The 27,231-nt window shown below is 40.0% G+C and overlaps 1 protein-coding gene across 2 annotated transcripts; it reads left to right on the top strand.

Annotated features, from left to right (window-relative positions):
• Positions 1-342: 342 nt before the first annotated feature.
• plp1b (proteolipid protein 1b) lies at positions 343-26,791 on the top strand. 2 transcript variants are annotated; one of them, XM_062047935.1, is made up of 7 exons: positions 343-486; positions 3,160-3,346; positions 3,428-3,584; positions 14,633-14,810; positions 15,065-15,138; positions 22,725-22,790; positions 26,109-26,789. In XM_062047935.1, the coding sequence occupies exons 1-7, from the start codon at positions 483-485 to the stop codon at positions 26,178-26,180; spliced, it is 738 nt and encodes a 245-aa protein (XP_061903919.1). In that variant the 5' UTR covers positions 343-482; the 3' UTR covers positions 26,181-26,789. The 2 variants fall into 2 exon arrangements, with proteins under 2 accessions (XP_061903919.1, XP_061903917.1); XM_062047933.1 differs by lacking the exon at positions 343-486 and adding an exon at positions 2,708-2,877 and having other exon boundaries at positions 26,109-26,791.
• The last annotated feature ends 440 nt before the right edge of the window (positions 26,792-27,231 follow it).

Here is a 27,231-nt window from a genome sequence, read left to right as displayed (position 1 = left end):
CACTTGCAGATGAATATCTAAATATCAAAAACAGCTCAGTGCTGTTCTACTGGACTTCAAACTACAAATACAATCACAAAAATAAACATGTTGTTCAATGACTATCTCTCTGACAATGTCAATCAAATGTATTAACGCTCCTGTAATATTAACAATGTCGCTGGTTGGTGTAAACATTTAAACGTACCCTAATCAAGCACTTAAAACAGTCCAATAAAAGAAGCTCACATTGAAATGTGTGACCTGCCTCTGTCGCCAACCCTGAATCCACCACAGCTCTATAAATAATGTCTGGCAGCTGAAATGGGACTTTGTGACTTTAAGATGTCACTTGGGGAGATGTGCTCTATCTATTGTTGATGAGACAAAAGCGTCAGTCAGATTCATATAGGAGTGACGGGGAATAACTTCTCATATCCTCATATCACAGTCACCAAACCGCCTGGCAGAAACTTCAATAACCTTACAACTTCTTTGTGGACATGGGTGAGTGCGCAGAATATTTAATATCTCCTTATCATGTATTATGAATGCTGCTTGGGAACGTCTTAATGTAAATTTCAATAATGTGGTGTTTTAAATGTAATTCCTGATCTTGGATATTGCATTGCAATCATGCACCATAAGTGCAATGTTTGTACTTAATTACGCTATTGATAATGTAACTGCTGATTCAACACAGTGCTGCAGTACTACAATGCACATGATAGGTATGAATTAGAAAATTACCATAATTCACTTCTTCCAGGTCCATTTTCTGACATACTAATCTTCTTCAAATCAACAAAAAACAGTGTTACTCAACTGGTTTGCCGCAGGTGGGTCATGGACCAGCTCAAAATTACATAATTGTATGTAATTGTTAATTTTTTTCTTGTATTATATTTATTATTTAGCATTGATACAAACACATATACATACAGTAAGTACATGCACAATGCTCCTTTGTTTCTATTTAGAACAATGTAAGCAAAACCAACAGGCAAAAGACCTGTCCAGAACAACTCCCCCTTCGTCTCCCCACCCCAACCGCATTTTTTTTTTATTTTGACATGCAAATATTTGGAAAATAGGTTATTGATAGATCCAAACATGAATTATTTTAAAATGTTATTGATTGATTTTTATTGTCACTGATATTCTTATTTGATATCCTTACATATGTAATTAGGTGTATTTTTGTTTAGGTATCATCATTATTATGTATTCATGTATGTATTTATTTTGATTGCTTTATTCAGAACAGTGCACATTAAGGAACAATCTGCTGTACAGACTGTAAATAAGCCAGTTTATAGCATAGTTGCTTATTTCCATTTGCAAAGTGGGTGAAGCATCTTGCCCAGGGACACAACTGCAATGTGATGGCAGAAGCTGGATTTGTACCAGGAACCCTGAAGTTTCTGGATGATAGCTCTGCCGTCTGAGCCATGCCACCCCACATTGCCCTTAAATATTGACATGTGTGCTGTATCAGACTGCAATATTGCTCAATTAAGGACACGTCTTACGTACGTCTAGCTTGTGTGCTATTATGTGCTTAGCCGTCGTGTAGCTGCTAGCTCCTTGTAGCCTTTAGCCTAGCATGTTTACCCCCCAAAATAAATGGGTTTCGAAGGCCATTTTGAAAATAATAATAAATGAGCATGTGTTCAACCCAATAAAATGTAACCATGGGAACATGTGGGTCTCAGAACGAGACCAGCTGAAAACCAACTGAACAAAAAACATTACCACCGCCATACAGCCCTCTTCTCTACGAATTGCATGTGCCTAAATTGTCATTAAAAATGTATCATGATTTTACAGCATCGAGCAGTATTTTTTCACAGTAAAATACTGTAATCAAATTGGACTATAACTTTACAAGAAATGACTGTAAAAAAGACATGATCCTTATACAGTATTTCACAGCAATTAACAGTTATCCATCCATCCATTTTCTACCGCTTGTCCCTTACGGGGTCGCGGGGGGTGCTGGAGCCTATCTCAGCTGCACCCTGGACAAGTCGCCACCTCGTTATTTCGCAGTCAAATATTACAATTGTACTTCTCTTCCAATTACTGTAATTTCAAACTGTTTTGTCTTTCAGGAGTTACGTAGACTACATTGCACTCTTGTACAGTCAGTTGCGGTATGGTGTTAAACCGAGAGAGCAATTGACTGTAAAATTGCAATTGTGAAGTTACAGCATTTTTTATCATTTTAATGTAATTAACTATAAAAAAAATACAATTGGGAAGTTACAACGTTTAGTTTTATTTCATCGTAATTAACCATAAAATCGCAGCTCTGCAGTTACAGTAAATTGTTGTCAAGACATTTCATAGTAGATTGCTGTTTGCTGTGAATTTACAATGAAAATGTTTACAGTGTGAGCAAGGTGTGCATCAATATTTAGACAGTGGCAATCATGGTAACTTCACAGTAAATTGGCATAATTACATACTGTGAATGCTTGCACAAACGCCACACTTAGGTACCAGGGTGAGCCAGCCCTGCATGGCCTGACGACCCGATGACCCCCATCTTACCAGAACGTGTTGCACCAAGCTCTTTGTTTGCTTGACATCACCGCCCTTTGTCTAATGGCCAAAACAATAGCTACCTTATGTTTGGCCACAAAGACACGCTCTCTCCTCCAGCCTGTGAAGTCAGCGTCCAACCAGGCTGGCGACGCCTGTGACCGCCGCGAGAAAAAGAAGAAGGAGGGCCGGGCCAGCTCGCGGAGAAGCGCCTGGATGTCCGTGCATTTCAGATGAGCGTTATTTTGCAGTAGGCAGACGGACCGCTTGGGATCTTTTCTTGTTGTGGAGTACAGGATCCGAAGCAGCCCATGTTTCCGGTCAGGCAGCCTTGGCTTTGCAAAGCCTTAGGTGCTTGCTTTTATCCCATTTCTGCCTGCGCTTTGATTTATTAACACTGTGGTTGTCTGCTGCCTGCTTCTGCCGCTTACACCGGGGAGAGTGCACACCGTTTTGGGTTTCTGCTCGTTGTCTTTTCTGTTCTTTCCTGGTGTGTGTTGATGGGTTGGCAGGCAGACATTTTGTCCGAGCTCTCCCGCCGGGTGACATAATTCCCCAGCGCGGCGTAGATGTGCTGTGTGCTTCTATGCGCGGTGTGTGCCGCCTGTGTGCTGATATATTATGCCCCCTCAGGTTGTTATGATTGCTGTATCCGGTGCTTGGGGGCAGTGCCCTACCCATCTCTGGTGGCCACCTTGCTGTTCTATGCAGGCGTGGCTCTTTTTTGCGGCTGCGGGCACGAAGCCTTAACCCAGACCGAAATCCTGGTCGAGACTCACTTCGCCCGCAACGAGCACGACTATGAGGTCCTGGCATCCTTGTGAGTTCATCTCATCATTTTCTGTCCTCCATAGCTTCATCTCTGTCTGACTGAACCACCCACCCCTCCCCCCCTGCCCAGTGTCCAATACTTCCAGTATGTCATCTACGGCCTGGCGTCATTTTTCTTCCTCTATGGTATCCTGCTGCTGGCTGAAGGCTTTTACACCACGAGCGCAGTCAAGCAGACCTTCGGGGAATTCAGGAGCACCCAATGTGGGCGGTGCCTGAGCTTGACGGTGAGTGCAAGGTCAAAGGGGAGGCGGTGAGGAGAAGGGGGTGGTGCAAGGGAGAAGGGACGTAATTTCATCAGATCATTTTGGCCCTGCTGAATGCAGACATGTTTAGGGGGTGCATGGGTACCAAATTCAGTACTTTTTTCCTTATCGGCCTCATTCTGTCAGCACTAACAAGTACACGTTCATGTAAAATCTAACTTTACTTGTCTTTAGGGATGGGTACCTTTCACGTTTGAACAGATACGGTTCCGATTATCCTGTACCTGGGAATCGATACTGGTTCTTAATGGTACCAATTTTCCGTACTTTAGTGCAGTTGTCCCAAACCACGGGCCTGGGGACCGGTACCGGTCCGTGACGCATTTTCTACCGGGCCGCACAGAAACATTCATTTACATTAATTTATAAAGTACCGCATTTTCTCTGACTAAATTTAACTAAACACACCAATAAGATTGTTAATAGATGTATATTACAGCTCCTTTGTTATAGTACATGGGACAATGCACATTAATGGACATATAAAATGGTAATGTGCCAGATTGTAGCCAAAGGCAAATTTTTCTTTTTTTTTGGCTGTTTTTATCTGCCACACGTAGGAAGCCGGTCCGTGAAAATAATGCATACGTTAAACCGGTCCCTGGTACAAAAAAGGTTGGGGAACCCGGCTTTAGTGTATATTGATAAATAGGGGTGTAGGAAAAAATCGATACGAATTTTAATCGCGATTCTCACGTTGTGCGATTCAGAATCGATTCTCATTTTTAAAAAATCGATGTTTTATTTTTTTTATTTTTATAAAAAAATATATATTTTTTTTTTTTTTTTTTTTTTTAATTAATCAATCCAACAAAACAATACACAGCAATACCATAACAATGCAATCCAATTCCAAAACCAAACCCGACCCAGCAACACTCAGAACTGCAATAAACAGAGCAATTGAGAGGAGACTCAAACACGACACAGAACAAACCAAAAGTAGTGAAACAAAAATTATTATTATCAACAACAGTATCAATATTAGTTAAAATTTCAACATAGCAGTGATTAAAAATCCCTCATTGACATTATCATTAGACATTTATAAAAAAAATTTTAAAAAAGAACAATAGTGTCACAGTGGCTTACACTTGCATCACATCTCATAAGCTTGACAACACACCGTGTCCAATATTTTCACAAAGATAAAATAAGTCATATTTTTGGTTCATTTAATAGTTAAAACAAATTTACATTATTGCAATCAGTTGATAAAACATTGTCCTTTACAATTATAAAAGCTTTTTACAAAAATCTACTACTCTGCTTGCATGTCAGCTAGGGGTGTGGGAAAAAATCGATTCGAATTCAAATTGCCATTCTCACGTTGTATGATTCAGTAACAATTCTCATTTTTCAAAAATCTATTTTCTTCCCCCGCTCCCGGCAATGTGTATGAGCTTTCTGGGCTACCGTAGGTGTTGCGCAATAAGCAGCGTTGCTACCTGGTGGCTAGCTAGTACTAAGGGGAGTGTACAGTGTAGTGTTGTTGTGTTGCCGCTAAAATACAGGTATAAGAAAAAGACACAGAGCAGTGTCACGCCAAATTTCTTCCCCCTACAAAAACCTTCCCCCCATTTACTTCCGTGGTCATGTTTCCTCTTACGTCTTTGACAGCGATCGATAGCACTTCAGCTTTGACTGCCCGTCGCTGGAAGGATACTTTGTCTTTGACAGCTGCTGGAATCTGAAGAAATCGATTATTGTATTTTTTTGTACAGGCGCGAAACAGGACAGTCGCGTGCCGGTTAAGGACACCCCGGCAACTTTGTGACTTTATTGGACGCAGCCCCGGAAGTAAATGGGAGTGGGGGAAGGTTTATGTAGGGGGGAAGAAATTTGGCGTGACAGCAGCCTAAAGAAATACAACCGCCTCCGCAGGCTTTGAAAGCAAACGTTTGGAGACACTTTGGATTTTACCGTGGCAAGAAAGGGCTTGACATGACTCATGCAATTTGCAGACTTTGCAACGCTAAAGTTAAGTATTTTGGGAATACTTCAAATCCCTGCGCTCACTTGGACAGACACCACCCACAGTTATCAGAGGAAAAGGATCATCCACTAACACCACCGGCAGCAAAATTGGGTTTGGTTTTGAAATTGTATTGCATTATTATGGTATTGTTGTGTATTGTTTTCATTTAAAAAAATTAAAAAATCGTTTTTGAATCGAGAATCGTGTTGAATTGAAAAAAAATCGATTTTGAATCGAATCGTGACCCCAAGAATCGATTCTGAATCGAATCGTGGGACACCCAAAGATTCACAGCCCTATTGATAAATGTTGATTGTTTTATGATGAAATCGGCTCTTAATGTAACTTTAAAAATGAGCTGATGATGATAACTATGCTGTCCAGTAGATATATTTTGTTTTCTTATTTAAATTTGTTGGTCATATTTGCAATTATTGTATACTGTAGTAGACTTTGCGTTCAGTTTCAATTCCCAGACGTAAATGGCAGTAGTGTACACACTACAGCGTGTTGCCTAGTCTTTGCCATAAAGTTGAATGTACCACCGGTCTAGTCTTATGTTGACCTACAAATAAAGGTGGGAGTTTTTGGGCACCTCACAAATTGATTACGATTCGATTAAAAAACGATTATTTTATATATATATATAGACTTGCTCAGTGGCGTTGTGGTTAGAGTGTCCGCCCTGAAATCGGTAGGTCGTGAGTTCAAACCCCGATCGAGTTATACCAAAGACTATAAAAATGGAACCCATTAACTCCCTGCTTGGCACTCAGCATCAAGGGTTGGAATTGGGGGTTAAATCACCAAAATTATTCAGCCAACGCTGCTGCTCACTTCTCCCCTCACCTTCCAGGGGGTGGAACAAGGGGATGGGTCAAATGCAGAGGGTGATTTCACCACACCTAGTGTGTGTGTGTGTGACTATCAGTGGTACTTTAACTTTAACTTTTATCGATGCATCTATTATATATACAGTATATATATATATTGATGCAGTTTTACTTTTTTTTTCGTTTCATTAAATAAGAGCATATCACTTGCAACTTTAAAAAACAGTGCGTTTGTAATAAAAAACAGTTAAATTAATTCCCACATTTATTAAATTAATGGAAATGTGTGCAAAACTGGAACATGAGTGCCTAATAATAAGGAAGCTGTATGGTGAGGTGGCTCGCTGCAGTCAGCTAAATTTTAGAACTGTCTGCATTATTTTATTTACTATAAATAAATAAATTATCGATTATTGATGTTTACTCAACGATTTTATAATTGTCCATGTCCGATTGAGATGCATCGTAACATTGATTATTTTTTCACCACCTCTAACTACAAAGTGTTTATTTTGTAGCTGTTTGAGTGTAATGTGCATCTTAGTTGTAATTTCCATTACTAAATTTGGAGGTGTTGAAATCGCAATGTAAAATTGCTAATGCTAACAAGTAGTGATGTAAATTCGCATCAAGCTAGCGCATTTTGGAAAGTGCCGCCTTATTTTATGTTTGACCATTTTCTATCCGGCATACTTGTTTTGTTGGCATTGAAAATTGCAACATTACCTGGAAGCAGTCCAGCTGAGTCCGCTGTGAGTGTTGCTTGAGTGATTGTTTCCTCGCTGTTTAAGCCAGTGTTTAGTCTGCAAAACCAGACATGCCGTCACAAGAGACAAAACTATTGAAATATGGTACCATTTGATTTTACGTGGATCGATACCCGGTAGTACCGACAGAATTCGATGGGTACCAATAAAAGTACAAAATTCGGTGCCCATACCTACCTCGCTTGCATGTTTGCGTCACATCCGGTTGCAGACTAAACACCAGCTCAAACACTTGATGGGCCAACAGGGGTCTTCATAGTGGACTGCCTCCAGATAATGCTACAATTAACCATGCAAACAAAGCAGGCATGGCTGATAGAAAGCACTTGAAAGTAAGGCTCCAATTTTAAGCTAGCCGGATGCTAATTTTCATTGGACAGGCTATATACAAACTACTGATTAGCATTAGCGATTTTACATGATTATTCCAACACCTCCAAATTTCAGAAATACAACTAAGATGCATGTTACAATCAAACAGCTGGTGTGTAATAAGTACAATACTTACAGTATTAACACTTATTAGGACTCAACAAAAGACAAGACTGGCACATTCAATTTAATGCCAATAGACTACTTCCTGGCTATGGCAACACATCTAGGACAAACTGAAATGAATGAATACTGCAAATGAGACTCAGAAGTGTAAGATATAGCAGCTGTTCAGTACAGTAATCGTTATCAGCTCACTGTTAAAAGTTAAAATAAGAATAGAGATGTTATTATCAAACAAGTTAACAATTATTACCACATGAACACACACAAACGTTCCGTAAATTGGTTCTATCAAAAACCGATACCGATTTTTAGGTGCCTCATCAGTTCAAATGTGAAAAGTAGATGTGAAGATGTATTAGATATGTTAAATCCCCTGAAACAGAAGTGGTTTTGAATGCCAATCTTCACTTAAGACTAGAAAAAACTGTTCAGTTATATATTTCCACATTTGCAATTGGTTGAATGAACTATACAAACCCTGAACTTCATTGTAAAAATATGTGTTTCTACATTTGTTGTGTTTGTCTCTTTTTTATTTAATGCTTGAATATGCTGTGTTCACATTGGTTAAGTTTGTAGTTATGTTACCTTGATTTTGGCTATGGTGTCATTTTGATTATTGTTTTTGATTATATTATAATTGTTATATTTGAATGGTGATAAATGAATGTGTTGTGGCAGTTGCGGATTTCACCAATGCTGTGGTTTGAGGAAACACTCGATTGCTTTTCCAAACGTTTTTAATGGTGAACTGCCAACATGAGAATCGTAAACAGGAAGTGATTTAAGTTTAACGGCTTTGTAAAAACAGCCCAAAATTCTCAAAAAAGAGCTGAACTTTTCATCACTATTGCCCTACAGATTAACAAATTATGCTTTGTATTTATGACAGTGGAACCTCCAAAGTCAAGCATGATCATTACCAAGTTGTTCAAATATCACAACATATTTTCAAGGGATGCACAAAATGAAAATTCATCGCCAAAACCAAAAACCAAAAACCAAAAATGAAGAAACCAGGGCAGAAAACCAGACCAAAACACCAAAATAAATTATTATGCCAAATATTACTATAACTGTCGACAGGTCTTTCTGGGATGTATAAAAGTTATTTTGAAATGTCTTTATAGAAAATAAAAGAACAATTACTTTTCAGCTAAACAGTCTTTTTTTAAACAACATAATAAAACATGATGAAAGTGGAGCATATGGAGCTTTTACTTTCCCTTGTACTGTAAATTTTAGTGTTTTGAATCCATCACATTTTATATATACTGAAAGATGCATGTACGGTGGACCTCCTCGCTAGCATGGGAATACTTCGTGGGCTACATCGAGCGGCCTTTGTAGCAGCGGAGTCAAGTGCTAGCGGTGACCGCCAATGGAGACGACATAGGCGGTGCGAGCGGAAGCAGAAGCGGGGATGCCGAGCTGGGCTAACAACAAAGAGAAAAGCTAACCAAAGAAGCGTGGAGTCTCCGGGTAAGAAGCCATTTAAACTAGAACTAGCTGGCGTCAGGCTGGATAATCCCTGCACACATAGCAATTCTCTTAGAATAAAACACAACTCACATAATGTTTTTTCTTTTGTGACCGTGTCAGAGGCAGACATACATTGTACTGAGGTAGCTAACTATGATGCGTTCAGTTTATCGCAACATCAAGCAAACAATCTGAATATCCCCGTCGTATCAATTCCTAGATACGGTCGAAACTATTTAAAGTGCAATACGCATAATAAACGCAACATTATTAATATTGCTACTTCGGATAATTTCAACAAACAATCCTCAAAACAGCCCACTACCTATAACAGGGGTGTCAAACGTACGGCCCGAGGGCCGGATCAGGCCCGCGGACAATTTTATCCGGCCCGCGGGATGAGTTTGCCAAGTATGAAAATGTACCTGAAATTTTTGAATGAAAGAAACTGCTGTTCTAAATGTGTCCACTGGATGTCACAATAGCAATTATTTGTATTAAAGTTAAAGTACCAATGATTGTCACACACACACACTAGGTGTGGTGAAATTCGTCCTCTGCTTTTGACCCATCCCCTTGTTCACTTCCTGGGAGGTGAGGGGAGCAGTGAGCAGCAGCGGTGGCCGCGCTCAGGAATCATTTTTGGTGATTTAACCCCCAATTCCAACCTTTGATGCTGAGTGCCAAGCAGGGAGGTAATGGGTCCCATTTTTATAGTCTTTGGTACGACTCGGTCGGGGTTTGAACTCACGACCTACCGATCTCAGGGCGGACACTCTAACCACAAGGCCACTGAACATGTGTAATAGTGCCTATTATTCGGGCACTATTGACAAGTAATGCACCGAAAATTTGGTCTTCTTAATTAGAAACCGAAACCGGATGTTGTGATAAAATATTGTTTCTTTGGCCTACCACTAGGTCAGGAGTGTCAAACGTACGGTATTTTAATACACACACACCGAGCACCCACTGGCAGAAATGTAGATCGGCACCTATGACAGTATCAGTCAAGGAAAATGATCAAACTACATAAATAACATACTGTAATTTGATTTTGATAGCATTTTTTTATCTTGATAGATTGGACATTAACACCAGTGAGTTGACTGATGAACATTATTACATAATTTATTCAGAAAATATAAATAACAACAAATAAAGTATCTATACTATTAACGGCAACAGGTAATTGTAAAAAAAAACAAAAAAAAACAGGATTTGGACAATTTCAGAATGTTCTTGTTCTATTTTTAAACAAAGAAAACAATCTGAAGTTGTCTTTATTTTTAAGTTATCGTGCCGTGATTTTACCAGTCCGGCCCACTTGGGAGTTGATTTTTCTCCATGTGGCCCCCGATCTAAAATGAGTTTGACACCCCTGACCTATAATATGGGCTTTTTAAACATAAGATCATTATCTTCCAAAACGCTATTAGTTAATGAAGTCATTAGAGACAACAAACTTGACGTTGTTGGTCTCGCCGAGACCTGGCTCAAACCAGACGATTTTTTTGCGCTAAATGAAGCATCTCCTCCTGGCTATACCAATACACATGTTGCCCGACCTCTTAAAAGGGGAGGGGGTGTCGCACTAATATACAATGAAAACTATAATCTTACACCTAACCTAAATAATAAATATAACTCGTTTGAGGTGCTCACTTTGAGGTTTGTCACACCGCTGCCTCTCCACCTGGCTGTTATCTACCGCCCCCCTGGGCCCTATTCGGACTTCATCAGTGAATTCTCAGAGTTTGTTGCCGATCTAGTGACGCACGCCGACAATATAATCATAATGGGGGACTTTAATATCCATATGAATACCCCATCGGACCCTCCATGCGTGGCGCTCCAGACTATAATTGATAGCTGTGGTCTTACACAAATAATAAATGAACCCACGCATCGCAACAGTAATACGATAGATCTAGTGCTTGTCAGGGGTGTCACCACCTCTAAAGTTACGATACTCCCGTACACTAAAGTAATGTCCGATCATTACCTTATAAAATTGGAAGTTCTGACTCATTGTCAACAAACTAATAATAATAATAATAACTACTATAGCAGCCGCAACATTAATGCTGCCACAACGACGACTCTTACTGACCTACTGCCTTCGGTAATGGCACCATTCCTAAATTATGTGGGCTCTATTGATAACCTCACTAACAACTTTAATGACGCCCTGCGCGACACCATTGATATTGTAGCACCGCTAAAGCTAAAAAGGGCCCCTAAAAGGCGTACCCCATGGTTTACAGAAAAAACTAAAGCCCAGAAATTATCATGTAGAAAGCTGGAACGCAAATGGCGTGCGACTAAACTTGAGGTTTTCCATCAAGCATGGTGTGATAGTATAATAACTTATAAACGCATGCTTACCTCAGCTAAAGCTAAATATTACTCAAATCTCATCCACCTCAACAAAAATGATCCTAAATTTCTGTTTAGTACAGTAGCATCGCTAACCCAACAAGGGACTTCTCCCAGTAGCTCCACCCACTCAGCAGATGACTTTATGAATTTCTTTAATAAGAAAATTGAAGTCATTAGAAAAGAGATTAAAGACAATGCATCTCAGCTACAACTGGGTTCTATTAACACAGATATGACTGTATATACGACGGATACCGCCCTCCAAAATAGTTTCTCTCTCTTTGATGAAATAACATTGGAGGAATTGTCAAAATGTGTAAATGGGACAAAACAAACAACATGTTTACTTGACCCAATTCCTGGGATACTAATCAAGGAGCTTTTTGTATTGCTAGGTCCATCAGTGTTAAATATTATAAAATTATCACTTTCCTCTGGCACTGTTCCCCTAGCATTCAAAAAAGAGGTTATTCATCCTCTACTCAAAAGACCTAACCTCGATCTTGATCTCCTGGTAAACTACCGGCCGGTGTCCCACCTTCCGTTTATCTCGAAAATCCTCGAAAAAATTGTAGCACAGCAGCTAAATGAACACTTAGCGTCTAACAATCTCTGTGAACCTTTTCAATCCGGTTTCAGGGCAAATCACTCTACGGAGACAGCCCTCGCAAAAATGACTAATGATCTATTGCTAACTATGGATTCTGATGCTTCATCTATGTTGCTGCTTCTTGATCTTAGCGCCGCTTTCGATACTGTTGATCATAATATTTTATTAGAGCGTATCAAAACGCGTATTGGGATGACAGACTTAGCCTTGTCTTGGTTTAACTCTTATCTTGCTGACAGGATGCAGTGTGTCTCCCATAACAATGTGACCTCGGACTATGTTAAGGTAACGTGCGGAGTTCCCCAGGGTTCGGTTCTTGGCCCTGCACTCTTTAGTATTTACATGCTGCCGCTAGGTGACATCATACGCAAATACGGTGTTAGCTTTCACTGTTATGCTGATGACACCCAACTCTACATGCCCCTAAAGCTGACCAACACGCCGGATTGTAGTCAGCTGGAGGCGTGTCTTAATGAAATTAAACAATGGATGTCCGCTAACTTTTTGCAACTCAACGCTAAGAAAACGGAAATACTGATTATCGGTCCTGCTCAACTCCGACATCTATTTAAAAATACCACCTTAACATTTGACAACCAAACAATTAAACAAGGTGACTCTGTAAAGAATCTGGGTATTATCTTCGACCCAACTCTCTCGTTTGAGTCGCACATTAAGAGTGTTACTAAAACGGCCTTCTTTCATCTCCGTAATATCGCTAAAATTCGTCCCATTTTGTCCGCAAGCGATGCTGAGATCATTATCCATGCGTTCGTTACATCTCGTCTCGATTACTGTAACGTTTTATTTTCGGGCCTCCCTATGTCTAGCATTAAAAGATTACACATGGTACAAAATGCGGCTGCTAGACTTTTGACAAAAACAAGAAAGTTTGATCATATTACGCCTATACTGGCTCACTTGCACTGGCTTCCTGTGCACCTAAGATGCGACTTTAAGGTTTTACTACTTACGTATAAAATACTACACGGTCAAGCTCCTACCTATCTTGCCGATTGTATTGTACCATATGTCCCGGCAAGAAATCTGCATTCAAAGAACTCCGGCTTATTAGTGATTCCCAGAGCCCAAAAAAAGTCTGCGGGCTATAGAGCGTTTTCTATTCGGGCTCCAATACTATGGAATGCCCTCCCGGTAAAAGTTAGAGATGCTACCTCAGTAGAAGCATTTAAGTCTCATCTTAAAACTCATTTGTATACTCTAGCCTTTAAATAGACTCCCTTTTTAGACCAGTTGATCTGCCGTTTCTTTTCTTTTCTTTTCTACTCTGCTCCAAACCCGGGGTGGACCGCTAGCCTGTTCATCAGATGGGGTCGTCTCTACGCTGCTGACTCGTCTCCACTCGGGATGGTTCCTGCTGGCCCCACTATGGACTGGACTCTCGCTGATGTGTTGGACTTTCACAATATTATGTCAGACCCACTCGACATCCATTGCTTTCGGTCTCCCCTAGAGGGGGGGGGGTTACCCACATATGCGGTCCTCTCCAAGGTTTCTCATAGTCATTCACATTGACGTCCCACTGGGGTGAGTTTTCCTTGCCCGTATGTGGACTCTGTACCGAGGATGTCGTTGTGGCTTGTACAGCCCTTTGAGACACTTGTGATTTAGGGCTATATAAATAAACATTGATTGATTGATTGATTGATTGATTAAACCAGAAAAGAGCGGGCTTTCTGCATATGCCATCATAACATCCAGTTTCGGCAGTCTGCTTTTAGTGCTAAAAAATATTGCTGGCCCGGATTTCGGTGCATCACTAATATTTTCAATAGGACGTCATGGAAAGTCATTTTAATTCATCCCATCGCTGATACTTTTCACACAAAATCTAAATAGAAAGCATACCACACTATAAATGATGAGAAAGCCAAAATCTTATGTAATAATAGCTTTAACTTGACTTTTAAGAAATAATAATGAAAAATATATTTGATAATAATAAAAAATAAATTAAATAATAATAAAAAAATAATCAAATAATAATTTAAAAATGTAATTGTGTGTACACAAATTTATACATATATATCTATGTAATGGTGATAAATATATTTATATTTAACGATAATAAATAAATAAAATAAACTATATATATATATATATATATATATATATATATATATATATATATATATATATATATATATATATATATATATATATATATATATATATATATATATATATATATATATATATATATATATATATATATATATATATATATATATATATATAAATGGAAATAAAGCAATACAAAAACTTATGGAATATAAATAATATTGTCTGAACCCCATATTTTCATTTGTTGAGACACCACTGTATTTCAAAGAAGGAGAATTATGCTGACTTAATGATGCCACATTCATCACACAGCAACCAGAGGCTGTGTGCTGCGTTTCCCTGACCTTACATTCCATTTTTTTTTATTTCAACAGTTTGTCATCGTGACGTATATCTTGGCCTTCATCTGGCTGGCCGTGTTTGCCTTCACCGCTATTCCCGTCTACTTCCTGTTCAACATGGAGCAGACCTGCCATGACGTCAACATCTTGGCCGAAACGACCCCCAGCATAAATCAGCACGCATGGATTTGCATGGACGCCAGGCAATATGGTGCGATGCTCCTATAATGACTGACCGCATGCACACCTGATGAGAATATTAATGTGATCCCTCCAGCCAATCAATTAATCATTGGGGACTAGATGCTAAACTAGTTGTTCAATTAGTTAGAAAATCATTGAGATGACAACACCCTGGATTCTTTGAACATTTTAAAATTGAAATTATTGAAATGATTTATAAGGCATCTTTATCCAATATTGCTATGTGATATGTCACTACTATTATGTCATGTCTTTATAAAGGGCTGCTTCCTTGGAATGCTATGCCAGGAAAGGTTTGTGGAATGACCTTGGCATCTATTTGCAAAACGAGCGAGGTGAGTACATTATTTACATATCACGCTTGTATGCAGTATTTTAAAATGCTGTCTTTAGTTTTTTTAATACGCACAATAAAGTGATTACTGTGGTACCTCAATTTTTATTAGTAATCCTTTCCAAACGGTCCGAACCAAACCCAATCGTACGAAAAACTAAGACATTTTGTTGCGTTGACCAGCATTCCTCCAATGGGGAATTCAAATTGCTAGTCTCTCCCAGATTCTTTTTATGGCAATACGCTGATGTTTATATTCAATCTCCAGGCAATAGTTGATATTTTGTAGTTTATTCTCAAAGCTTAGAGGACAAACCTGAGACCAACCCAGCACCCAAGCGTTCCCTAGCCCGGTCCAGATCGGTCTAGCTCGGTCTCCCCTCAAACCCCCGGAAGTCCCGTGATCTTCCCCTTCCTCCCCCTCCCCACCTGCTGTTTCCCCAGTCTAGCTGTGCTCCTTATCTTAGGAATGTAATGGCAGTCTCAACAAAGAGAATAAACAGCGCTCTGACTCTACTCAAGGACACTCGAATGCAAGCACTTTGTACCACACGAGACTTTAGCTGATGAAAATATGACTATAGGAGTTTAGAAAGAAGTAACACTTAAATATGGATATGATTCTGATCTGTTTCCATCAATCCCCCTTTAAGATATTCTAATAAGATCTTTAATACTTGTACAAAACTTATAAAGCACGCCCCACATTAAAGTAGGTGCTGTTTTTTCTTTCTTTAAGCAAGCTAGCAATAAAACAACAGCTTATTTACATGGGAGATAGATGGAGGGAGTCCACGTCAATGTCGTCATGGTCATGGAAGTAAACCAACAATTCTCGAAAGTCTTAAAGTTACCACTTTGCTAGACCCCCTTTAGTGACACTTAGCCCAAGGGGCGATAAAGCAACTGCATGAGGCTATGATGGCCAAAAAAAACTCTGAATGGAGACCAAGACAGACTTAATTAGGTCAGTCCACCTGCCTAATGTGTCCCTAGACAGGGCCTGGAGGCCCTTTAAGGCCCTCTGAACTGAGCCATCGGGGGCAGTGTTGTTAGGAATGAAGGTACAGCATTGGTCACCAAACATTGCACACACTCCTTCTTCCTTGGCTAGGATGCGGTCAAGGGCTTTGCGGATCTGAACGGCCCTGAGGGAGGTCGGGGCAAGTTGTTCAGCAAGTCCCTCAACGGCGTCACGAGTCAGGTTGGTTAGTCTCAACGGCGGCGGGGAGTTAGAGAGGCCGCTGAAACAGGAGTTCCAAGGGGTGTTAATTTGGTGAGTGGGGTCACCAGTCTAACCATAGCACAAAGCCCAACAGCTAACGTCGGGATTCGAATGTACAATCTGTGCTTCCCACAACACCAGAATAAGTCAGCTCGTGCCCAAGGGCCTATCCTAGAGCCATCTATCAGTGTGGTGCACCAGTAACGGTTGATGTCACTCAATTTGTTGGGGGACGAAGAGGGTCCTGTAATTTGAAAACGCGTGTAATTCAGCTTTTGGGCCACAAAGGGAAGAAGTCGGGTGGCATTGTCAACAGAAGGGTACACATGTCAGTCAACTTAAAAGGGGCGGGGTAAGTGTGGGAAAAGGGACGTCCAGCGGAAGAAGCAACACAGTCACTCAGGTTTTGGCATTCACCTGAGCCACAGGTTGTCTGCACCCCCTCCTAAGGTCAAAGGTCAAAGTTACCAGGCCTTCGGTGGTGATGTCATTAGCACGCACAGATGTGAGCCTTTGAAACACCACCGAGGTGGGGTGGTACTTTATGTGCTACAGAGGGTGTAGAGGTAGTTAACGCCCTCTCAAGGACATTAATTTTAATAATTCCTTTAGCGTCTGTATCAGTCAGGTCAAGCCCCAAAACAACATAAAAGGGACGATGGGCACAACTTACCAGAGTATGTTGTCTGCATCCGACACCAATGGTTCAGGGTTGAGTCGTAACAAATATAGAGGTTATTTCCACGGTAATAGCTATTGTGTCCCCCGTAATTAATCACACTGCACAGGTCAAAAATAAGTCTTGCTATCCCCTTTGACCCAGTCTATTTAAAGTCAGCTGTATGTTCTTAGACACTTGTCAGTCACTGTCGTCAGGAAGGATGAACTGAGACACAAAGACAGTAGAACACGCCCAAGCACCAGTCCGTCAGGGAACACTACCGGGTGTAACATCCTGCCTTTCGTCTATCAATATCAGAGTAATTTAGGTAACAAAACGGGGATAAACATCAAACTTTTCACTTAATGTAACGACACAGATAGTTATGCTGCAAACAAGCAAGAAAAACTAAGAAACATTTAGCATACTGGATTGGTCTCACACAAAGATATACAATATAGAAGTTGAAAAGAGTAATGTAGGTAGAAAATCTCTCTCGTCTCCTGGGCTGAGGGGCAGATGTTGTGGCGATGTCAGCAATGACATCCCCTGGTGATCTGTCAGGTTCTTCAGCTGTAGTGCAGAGGGAGAGGTGGTACCAGGTGTCCCCTCCACCAGCCAGTCGAAGGGCGTGGGACGTCCGTTCCACGACCTTGAAGGGACCAGTCCACCTGAGCTCCGTCCACTTGCGTTTGATGACCTTGATCTCGACCCTCTCAGCGGGCGGAAGGGAATCTGTACAGAAGAACTGGCACACAAATTCTGCAATTTTTTGTGTAAAATACTATTTTGGTTTTACGCTGAGTCCTCCTTCCATGGGGGGCTGCTGGTCCTGTGAATGGCTGACCTGTATGCAGCTCATAGGGTGAAAAACTCTAAGGGCAGTAAAACAGTTTTATTCACGGACCTTCGAATGATCATTAACGCTAATTGCAACATGTCAATCCAATTAAATTTGGTCTGTGCACAGATTTTAGCCAATTAGTTTTTTATGTTCTGGTCCATCCTTTCAACCTTGCCTTGGGACTCAGGATGGTACCCCAAACCTGTGTTCTAGTCCGAAAGCCTTTTCGACCAAGGCTAAGTGAGTATTTTTTTAAATGGTTGCCGTTGTCTGACCTAATCTTTTTGGGGAAACCATGTCAGGGTACTAGGTCATTCACAAGTCATTTAATTACTGATATTGCATCCTGTTTTGAGGTTGTTGTTGCTTCCGGCCAACCACTGTGATTGTCAACACAAGTCAGTGCGTACCTTTTCCCTTGTACCGTATTGATCATATCAGTGAAATCAAAGACTATACATGGTTCACCCTCACCTCCTCCATATTCTAAATGTGATCTACTAAACTACTATCGATGTGTAAAATCGTTATTTTCAAATTAAAATTAGTTATAACTTCTTACCCACGGTAAAAACGTTAAAACTATGGAATGTGTCAGAGTCGGATGATTGTCGATTTAGTTCCAAGGAGTCTGTATCCACCCTCACTCACCCCCTTCTGTTTCTGAAAAAAGGACTGTGTTAGTCATACTATCACTTTCAGAAACATCTAAGAAAAATGTCAGCTAATAGTCAAGTAGCGGAGGACAGGTCATGTTTGAGGTCAATGATTGTCTCTTTAGCCTCTATGGTCCACTGGGGGGTGTTGTTAGGGTAGGGGACACCTTAGCAATATCACAAATAATTCAAACTCAACTAAACCCTATCTTTTATGTAATTTATTCAATATGGTGAAAGTAACAAAATATGCTTATATTTATATTGTCACCAATACTAGAAAAATACTACCCTTATGGCGGATGCTTTAGCAATAGTATTTTGAATTTTTACCACACCTGGTGGCACCAATAATTCATTAAGTCAAGCTCATGTTGTAGAAATTTGTAATGATGCGGACACGTTTGTTACTGAATATTTTCTATCAGACTTCTGCCATGGCAACTTTGTGTATGTAATGAGCAACTATAATTATTTGATATGCTTAAATGTGTAATGTGTCGTTTTAGCTCAGCTGTTGTGTGGCTGCTAGCTCCTCGTAGCCTACAGGTGTCTAAAGTGCAGCCCATAGTTATGTGTTTAACATAACCATGGGCTAAACCTAAACAATTGAAAATGTGGTATTTGGGTGTCGGTGTAATGTTTGGCAGCGACGCCGTGTCTTATCATTGGACCTAAGTTCTTTGGTTTTGTAGGCGAGACAGAGAGCAAGGGAACAATGTGGGACACCATTGTGTCCATCTTATACCATGCTAGCTGTTGCAAAGATAGGTCAACATGAGCAGCCACACCTTGAGTTCCAACATATATAAATAATCATAACATATGGCGAGTCGGGTGGCAGAACACACGGAAGCATCTCAGTCAGTCAGGGTTTTCACTGTTAGAGCAGTTGGATGTCAGCCATTCCTGTTGTTTCAGGCTGTGGTATGAGCTCATGGAGGAGCCTTGGTAGTGGTGTCGCAGCTGGGTGGTTCAGCCGTCAGGTAACACCAGAAAGGTTCCTTCTGTGCGATATTGAATGTCAGGGTACAGTCTGTAAAGGAGGTCATTACCAATTAGGCAGGGTGTGTGCAGGTCAATCACGAAGGGGTGCTTTAATGTGTGTCCAGCAATCTGAACCGGAAGAGGTTTGGTGACAGGCAGCCTTCTTGTGACCCCAGCGAAGCTTTCGACCTTTAAAGAGGAAGCACACAGTTTCTTTGGTACCTCTGCATTCAGAATCGAATGGGTGGCGCCAGTGTCAATCACGAACTGATAACATTGTCCGTTGACACTCATGTCCAGCATGGGGCCAGTCTGTTTCTCCTGCTGGGGCTCCTGCGGTGGGCGTGCTTTGCCACGCCGGTATGATGTTCTGGCTGCAAACCGGGGCCTGTCTCGTTCAGAGGAGTTAGGACATTCACGTTGCCAGTGACCCGGCAGGTCGCAGATGTAACAGTTTCCACCCCGGACTGGCTTTGAATTATTGTGTTGTCCACCACCCGAGTCCAAACGTCTGGTCTCACGTCTGTTGAGGATTATTTCCTCCACCTGTTGGAACTCAAAAGCAAGGTCACCCACAGCTGAATATACCCTATCTGATTTTTGACCTTTTGGTTCTTTTGACTTTTTATCTTCGGCGATCTGTAATTTAAGTAGTTGCTTCCTTGTTGCTCTGTCATTAGCCCTATTTTGCATGGGATGAATAAAATGTCCCTGCCATATGTTGTTTTTGGCACCGTGTATATCAGGGTTAACTTTGTCCAAAGTGTTTGGCCAATGGTTCCCTCCCGGAGGTACAGGTGGGAAAGCAAGGTCAACAATGGCTTGCATGTATGCATCGGCAAGAGACTTATATTGTAGTATGTCCAAAGTGTTAATGTCATGTGTCAAAAATGTCTGCCGGAGAAAATGGTCAGACGTGTACAAGGGGTTAATTTTCGGAGGCAGGATTAATCTTAGAGGGGGCGTATTAATACCTCGTTTTCTTGTCACTGGAGTAGGGGGCGGTGTCCTAGTCAAAGTCTGGGCGGGTCGTTTGACACACACACACACACACACACACACACACACGCAGCAGCACACACACACACACGCACGCGTAAGCACTCCCGCACACACACTCACACACTCAGCAGCACACACACACACGAGCACTCTCTCTGCGTTTCACCTACCATAAAACTTCCAGTTACTTTTTTATTTTATTTTATTTTTTATTTCCTTATTTTACCAGATGTTTGAGTTCACGACTTTTCGAGTATTGTAAACTCCCTCTTAACCCTTTCAAGGAACGTTCTCTTTTTTTTCTTTTTAAACTGTACCTGCTAATTCCATTGTCGACAACCGTACATTCAATTGATCATCAAACAGTAATGATTCATCACATTCCTCCCCGACCGCCATCACATTTCTATCTGTCACACTTGTTCATGTCAAACCCTGTGGTCATTGTGTCTCTCATGCCCCATCCGTAACCCGAGAATATATTTCTCGTATTTTTCATAAGGACTTTAACCTTGAACTCTATTAGGGGTGACCAAATCCCCAGGGCGAACCACACCCGACTATTTGCTTACTCGTCAGTGAAGCAGCCCGTCACGGTAATCTTTATCGTATTATTAATAAGGACTCCAACCTCAGAATTAAAAATACGAACGGACTTTAACCAACAACTTTATCGTATTATTAATAAGGACTCCAACCTCAGAATTAAAAATACGAACGGACTTTAACCAACAACTTTATCGTATTATTAATAAGGACTCCAACCTCAGAATTAAAAATACGAACGGACTTTAACCAAGAACTTTACCGTATTCTTCAGAAGGACTTTAACCTTGCGAATTTAATATACGGACGGACTTTAACCAAGAACTTTATCAGGCACAGATGAAAGATTCAAGACACAATGACATGAGTTGACCACTATGTACAACTATTATGTAAAATGGCGGACAGGGCAAAAATGCAATCAATCTATCAAAATCACCACTCCGTGCTTGGGATTACAAAACAGTGTTTGACTTACAGACTTCAGGACAGACTCCTAACGCAGATTTTATCTAAAAAGAAAGGTTCTGCTTACCTTGAATTGGCCAATTGAGTCTGTCCAGAAGATTGCAAGAAGTCATCAATCAACAGCGTGCCATCTCGGACGAAGCCCCCAAATTGTTGCGTTGACCAGCATTCCTCCAATGGTGAATTCAAATTGCTAGTCTCTCCCAGATTCTTTTTATGGCAATACGCTGATGTTTATATTCAATCTCCAGGCAATAGTTGGTATTTTGTAGTTTATTCTCAAAGCTTAGAGGACAAACCTGAGACCAACCCAGCACCCAAGCGTTCCCTAGCCCGGTCCAGATCGGTCTAGCTCGGTCTCCCCTCAAACCCCCGGAAGTCCCGTGATCTTCCCCTTCCTCCCCCTCCCCACCTGCTGTTTCCCCAGTCTAGCTGTGCTCCTTATCTTAGGAATGTAATGGCAGTCTCAACAAAGAGAATAAACAGCGCTCTGACTCTACTCAAGGACACTCGAATGCAAGCACTTTGTACCACACGAGACTTTAGCTGATGAAAATATGACTATAGGAGTTTAGAAAGAAGTAACACTTAAATATAGATATGATTCTGATCTGCTTCCATCAACATCCATCCATCCATCCATCCATTTTCTACCGGTTGTCCCGTTCGGGGTCGCGGGGGGTGCTGGAGCCCATCTCAGCTGCATTGGGGCGGAAGGCGGGTTACAAGCTGGACAAGTCACCACCTCAACGCAGCCTATAAGAAATAATGTAACAATACACATTTAATGGAGCATAAGTATAATTTTGCATACAGAAAATAATGCAAAATACACAAATGATAAATACAATACATAAGTGATCATTTAACACAATTTATTGAAAACTTTTGTGGGTAACGATGGCGATGAGCACCTTTGCACTTTGCTACTAGCCCTTTGTTGAATATATCAGTGTTTCTCACCTTATTTTTCAAAATGCTTTTACTCGCAACTTTCTTTGGCCCTTGAGTAAGTCACCATGGCGTGGGATTCTGACTCGTTTGTTACATGCAATAGTTGGCCGTACAATAATCGAGACAGTATACAAACAATTTGGACTAAGATTTTCTCTATAAACTGAAACCTACAAAAAGTGGGGTGTACAAAAACTGAGGTACCTTTATATATGATTGTTGCTATTGTGCTTTTTTTTTTCAGTTTCACTTTACATATGACCTGTACATTGCTGCATTTGCTGGGTCTGGAATCACTCTCTTAGCACTGGTGAGCACTGATTTTAATTATTTGCATACATTTGGGTCACAATTAACATTTGTGGACACTACACATATAAAGTTATGTCCCATAATATTCATACCCTACACAAAGGGAATTTGTATGTGTTGAATAGTATCTTTTAGAATGATGAAAAACACATACTTGTTGCATTTTTGAGATTTGACTGAATCCTTTGCACTGTTCTAAAGAAGCATAATCTAGAGCAGGGGTTCTCACAAGTTCTAGTAGTCATCAAAGTTTTTTTTGCTACAGCCTAACGGTCAACTTTTTAAACATAAATAGACATAATTACTGAAAAAATTGATAAAAGTTGATAGTCCAACTTATAATAACTGGTATACATACACCTGCGATGGAGATGACATCAGTAAAAAAAAATGCATTTAAATTAGATAATAACTAGTCACATCTTGAAATATGGGATCTTTTATATGGATGTTTTGACTTTTAAATGAACTGAAAATATGCCTTTTTTTTCCTTCTGGTGAATAATAGCTACAGTGCGGTTATCAAGCGTATAAAATGCAGTGCAAGTGTAAGCCTTTGTGACTGCTTGTTTTTATTATTAATGGCTGTGTTGGTGATGGGAATGATAAGTGATGATAATAATAATAATAATAATAATAATAATAATAATAATAATAATAATAAGGGAATTATACTTATATAGTGCTTTTTCTCTATGTAAATCACTTTACATAGTGAAACCCATTATCTACATCTTTAAGCTACATTTAAACCAGCGTAGGTGGCACTGGGAGCAGGTGGCCAAGTGTTTTGCCCAAGGACACAACGGCAGTGACTAGGATGGCAGAAGCGAGAATCGAACCTGGAACCCTCAAATTGCTGGCACGGCCACTCTACCATGCCACCCACAATAATAATAATACATATTGTTTCTATCATTGTATTCAATTTCGTTTATGTTTTTTTATGTTTTTAATCACTATTATGGATTACCGGTATATCATTATTATTGAAATTGATACTGCTGTTGCTATTTAATAAGTCTTGTATTTGTATTGATTTGTAAATTTTAATCCATAATATTGTAAAGCTGGGATTGATTGGTGTCTGAGTTGTTCTATTTTCTTTTATTAGATTGATAAACATTATGTGAGATATTTGTAAATAAATTAAATAGGGAAATCAATAAATACACATAATTATATGTAAAAAGTGAATTTCAGAGCACATCATAAAGAAAATGAGGAGCAACATGCTAATGCATGCAGAATAATAAAAAAAAATAATAATCATAAAAAACAATGCACTGAATATGACCCAAAATTAAACATTTCACTTAAAATTGTGCATTGATTGTACACCAAAAAAGACACATAAACAGTCATTCCTTGTTTATCACTGTTAACTGGTTCCAGACATGATTGCAACAAATGAATTTCAGCGAAGTAGGAATCATTAATTATTAATCAAATATTTGTATTGCTACAGCATAAAAAAAACAGTTTATTACCTTCTAAATAAATTTTCAGCATTATGACAACCATCTATACATGAAATAACATCCTGTAGTCACCATTACACTGGTCAGGGGCCTAGTGGTTAGAGTGTCCGCCCTGAGATCGGTAGGTTGTGAGTTCAAACCCCGGCCGAGTCATACCAAAGACTATAAAAATGGTACCCATTACCTCCCTGCTTGGCACTCAGCATCAAGGGTTGGAATTGGGGGTTAAATCACCAAAAATGATTCCCGGGCGCAGCCACCGCTGCTGCTCACTGCTCCCCTCACCTCCCAGGGGGTGATCAAGGGTGATGGGTCAAATGCAGAGAATAATTTCGCCACACCTAGTGTGTGTGACAATCATCGGTACTTTAACTTTAACTTAATTTATTCCAATGTAGTCTTTCTGCCTGTGGCTGAGCCAATCAGTAGCTGCGATACTGAATAGCACAATCTGATTAGTTTGGTCTCATCTAGTGACCAATTCTATTTTAGTATTAATATATATAGTACATTTAGCCATTTCTATGCTACAAAATGCTTAACTTAAGGGGAAAATGTTATAGAATATGCGTTAAAAACAAAGAAACTGAAAAATAAATTATTTTATCAATCAACTATGTGGTCAAATAAAATCAACTAATTTTATGTGGTCCGCCACATCATTTTAAATGGCCATTCCTGGTAATTTTTTGTGGTCCGCTACATTATTTCATGTAGTCTGCCACAACATTTAATGTGGCCCTCTCCATCATTTAATTTTATGTAGTTCGCTACTTCATTTTTTGAGGTCCGCTATATCATTTTATGTAGTCTGCCATAACATTTCACGTGGTCCGCCATAACATCTAAGTACCTCTTCATCATTTTATGTGGTCGCCGAATCATTTCATGTGGTCCGCCATATAATTTAAGTTGCTGGCATCATCATTTTATGTGGTCCGCTACATAATTATAATGCAGCCAGCCACCATATTTAATGTGGCCCGCGTCGTTATTGTATGTGGTCCACGATGTCATTTTATGTGGTCCGATGCCTCATTTTATGTAGTTCGCCACATCATTTATGGCCTGCAAAAGGCTATAAATAATAAAACAGTTTCTGGCTAAATATATTTGTTCCTTCAATTTTTACAGAAAAATGTACTGCATGCAAGTGCATATGTTCGACACTTTTATATGATGGAAACATGCAACATCTGGTCCAAAAAAAATTTTTTTATAATCAATAATAGATAGTTAAATGTCTGCTCTGCTTAAAGTTTTTCAAAGGTGGTTATCCATCCATCTGTTAGTAGAATATTCAGTAATAATCAACCACAGTTTGCCCATGCAAATAGTTTAACAAGGCTGTTATACGTTTATAGTCACTATAACATGCGGCCCTCTCAGGGCAGCCATAAATACCCTATGGTTGTGGCCTACAATAAAAATGAGTTTGCCCCCAATGGCTATAATGGGCGGTATAGCTCGGTTGATAGAGTAGCTGTGCCAGCAACTTGAGGGTTGCAGGTTCGATCCCCGCTTCCGCCATCCTAGTCACTTCCGTTGTGTCCTTGGGCAAGACACCTTACCCACCTTTCTTCCAGTGCCACCCACACTGGTTTAAATGTAACTTAGATATTGGGTTTCACTATGTAAAGCGCCTTGAGTCACTAGAGAAACAGCGCTATATAAATATAATTCACTTCACTTCACACTTATATGGAAAAAAAAAAACATTTTTCGAGCCACAAAAAGCCAAGTCACTGATTACATTCATTTCCAAATACAGACTCTAGTACTTAAACAAGTGAGCCTAACTTCTCTTCCTCTTCATCCTTTTTTTTTCTTCACAGTTTGTGTATTTGGTGGCTACCACCTACAACTATGCAGTTTTGCGATTCCTGGGCAGGAAGGGGGTACGCTAATTGCAGCAGCCCCAACTTCAGCCATCGGCGTCCTCATGGTTGTGAGATGCCTGGCAATGCAATGCTACAGTACATGTCATTCACCTTGATACAAACAACCAACATGGATCACTTGCTAGTATTTCTCTTTAATAATAATTTTCGCCACTGTGTCTTCGTATGAACAACAGACAGAGAGATGAAGACTCCTGTCCTCTCAGATGATTCTCTTAGCTTTGTTGTTTATGTGATCTCCTGTTTTTTTTGTGTGTGTCCATATCCCTTAGTGCTGATGCAGTCATGATGTGTGAGGCCTTTCAGGAATAATAAAGAGCAGGGACAGCTCCCTGCAGCATAACTTGCATGCACGTGCTTACTGATGCATGTATTAGGACTTTATGACTTATTGTCACCTTTTGTGTGTTTTCAAACTGAATGTACCAAAGTTGTCTGCACCTCGGGTGGGTTGTGTTGTGTCGCCCCGCTCTCTGTCACTCACATAGTTGTTTTGTTTAAACACCACTGTGTGGGGGGGAAACAAAGCCATATATTCACCTTTTTTTTTCATCAGATAACTCATGTTTAATAATATAAGTGCCGGCTACTAATTGAATTTTGTCATGCGTGGGCAGTTGAAACTAGACATTTAATTTTGTGATGTTATTGTAACTTTAAATGACATGTTTTCAATAAAAATGTGGTTAATCAACATCATAGCTCAATTGATCTTAGACAACTACTCTGGTCATAGTACAGCGATTGACTAGCCACTGAAAAACGCACTTGTGTTAACCACAGTCATGACTGTGTTGACTTATTTTTAAAGGACAGTAGATCTATACAGCTATAAAATCTGTCCACTGACTATTATAAACGACACTCTCAAAAAAGCTCTTAAACAGCTGGTAGTGCCAAGATGACGTAAACATGTGAGTATATGTACACAACAATAAGTACAATTTGACAATAAAACCAAATCATGATAAAAAATTATGAATAAAATGTTAATAGAACAGAGATGATGATCAAAAATTAAAGATGCTAAAAATGTTGCATTCTTTTTTTGTGATTG

This window comes from Entelurus aequoreus, linkage group LG05, assembly GCF_033978785.1.
Source record: "Entelurus aequoreus isolate RoL-2023_Sb linkage group LG05, RoL_Eaeq_v1.1, whole genome shotgun sequence".
Lineage (NCBI taxonomy): Eukaryota > Metazoa > Chordata > Actinopteri > Syngnathiformes > Syngnathidae > Entelurus > Entelurus aequoreus.
Note: the sequence above shows the minus strand (reverse complement) of the source record. Positions and strands in the feature narration are given on the sequence as shown.

Bases quoted from the DNA above. Each gene is read 5' to 3' on its own strand.
- plp1b (XM_062047933.1), top strand. From the start codon at position 2,838: ATGTTTCCGGTCAGGCAGCCTTGGCTTTGCAAAGCCTTAG. The intron at 3,585-14,632 runs GTGAGTGCAAGG...TTATTTCAACAG, and splicing joins GGCGGTGCCTGAGCTTGACG to TTTGTCATCGTGACGTATAT. The intron at 22,791-26,108 runs GTGAGCACTGAT...TTTTCTTCACAG, and splicing joins GAATCACTCTCTTAGCACTG to TTTGTGTATTTGGTGGCTAC.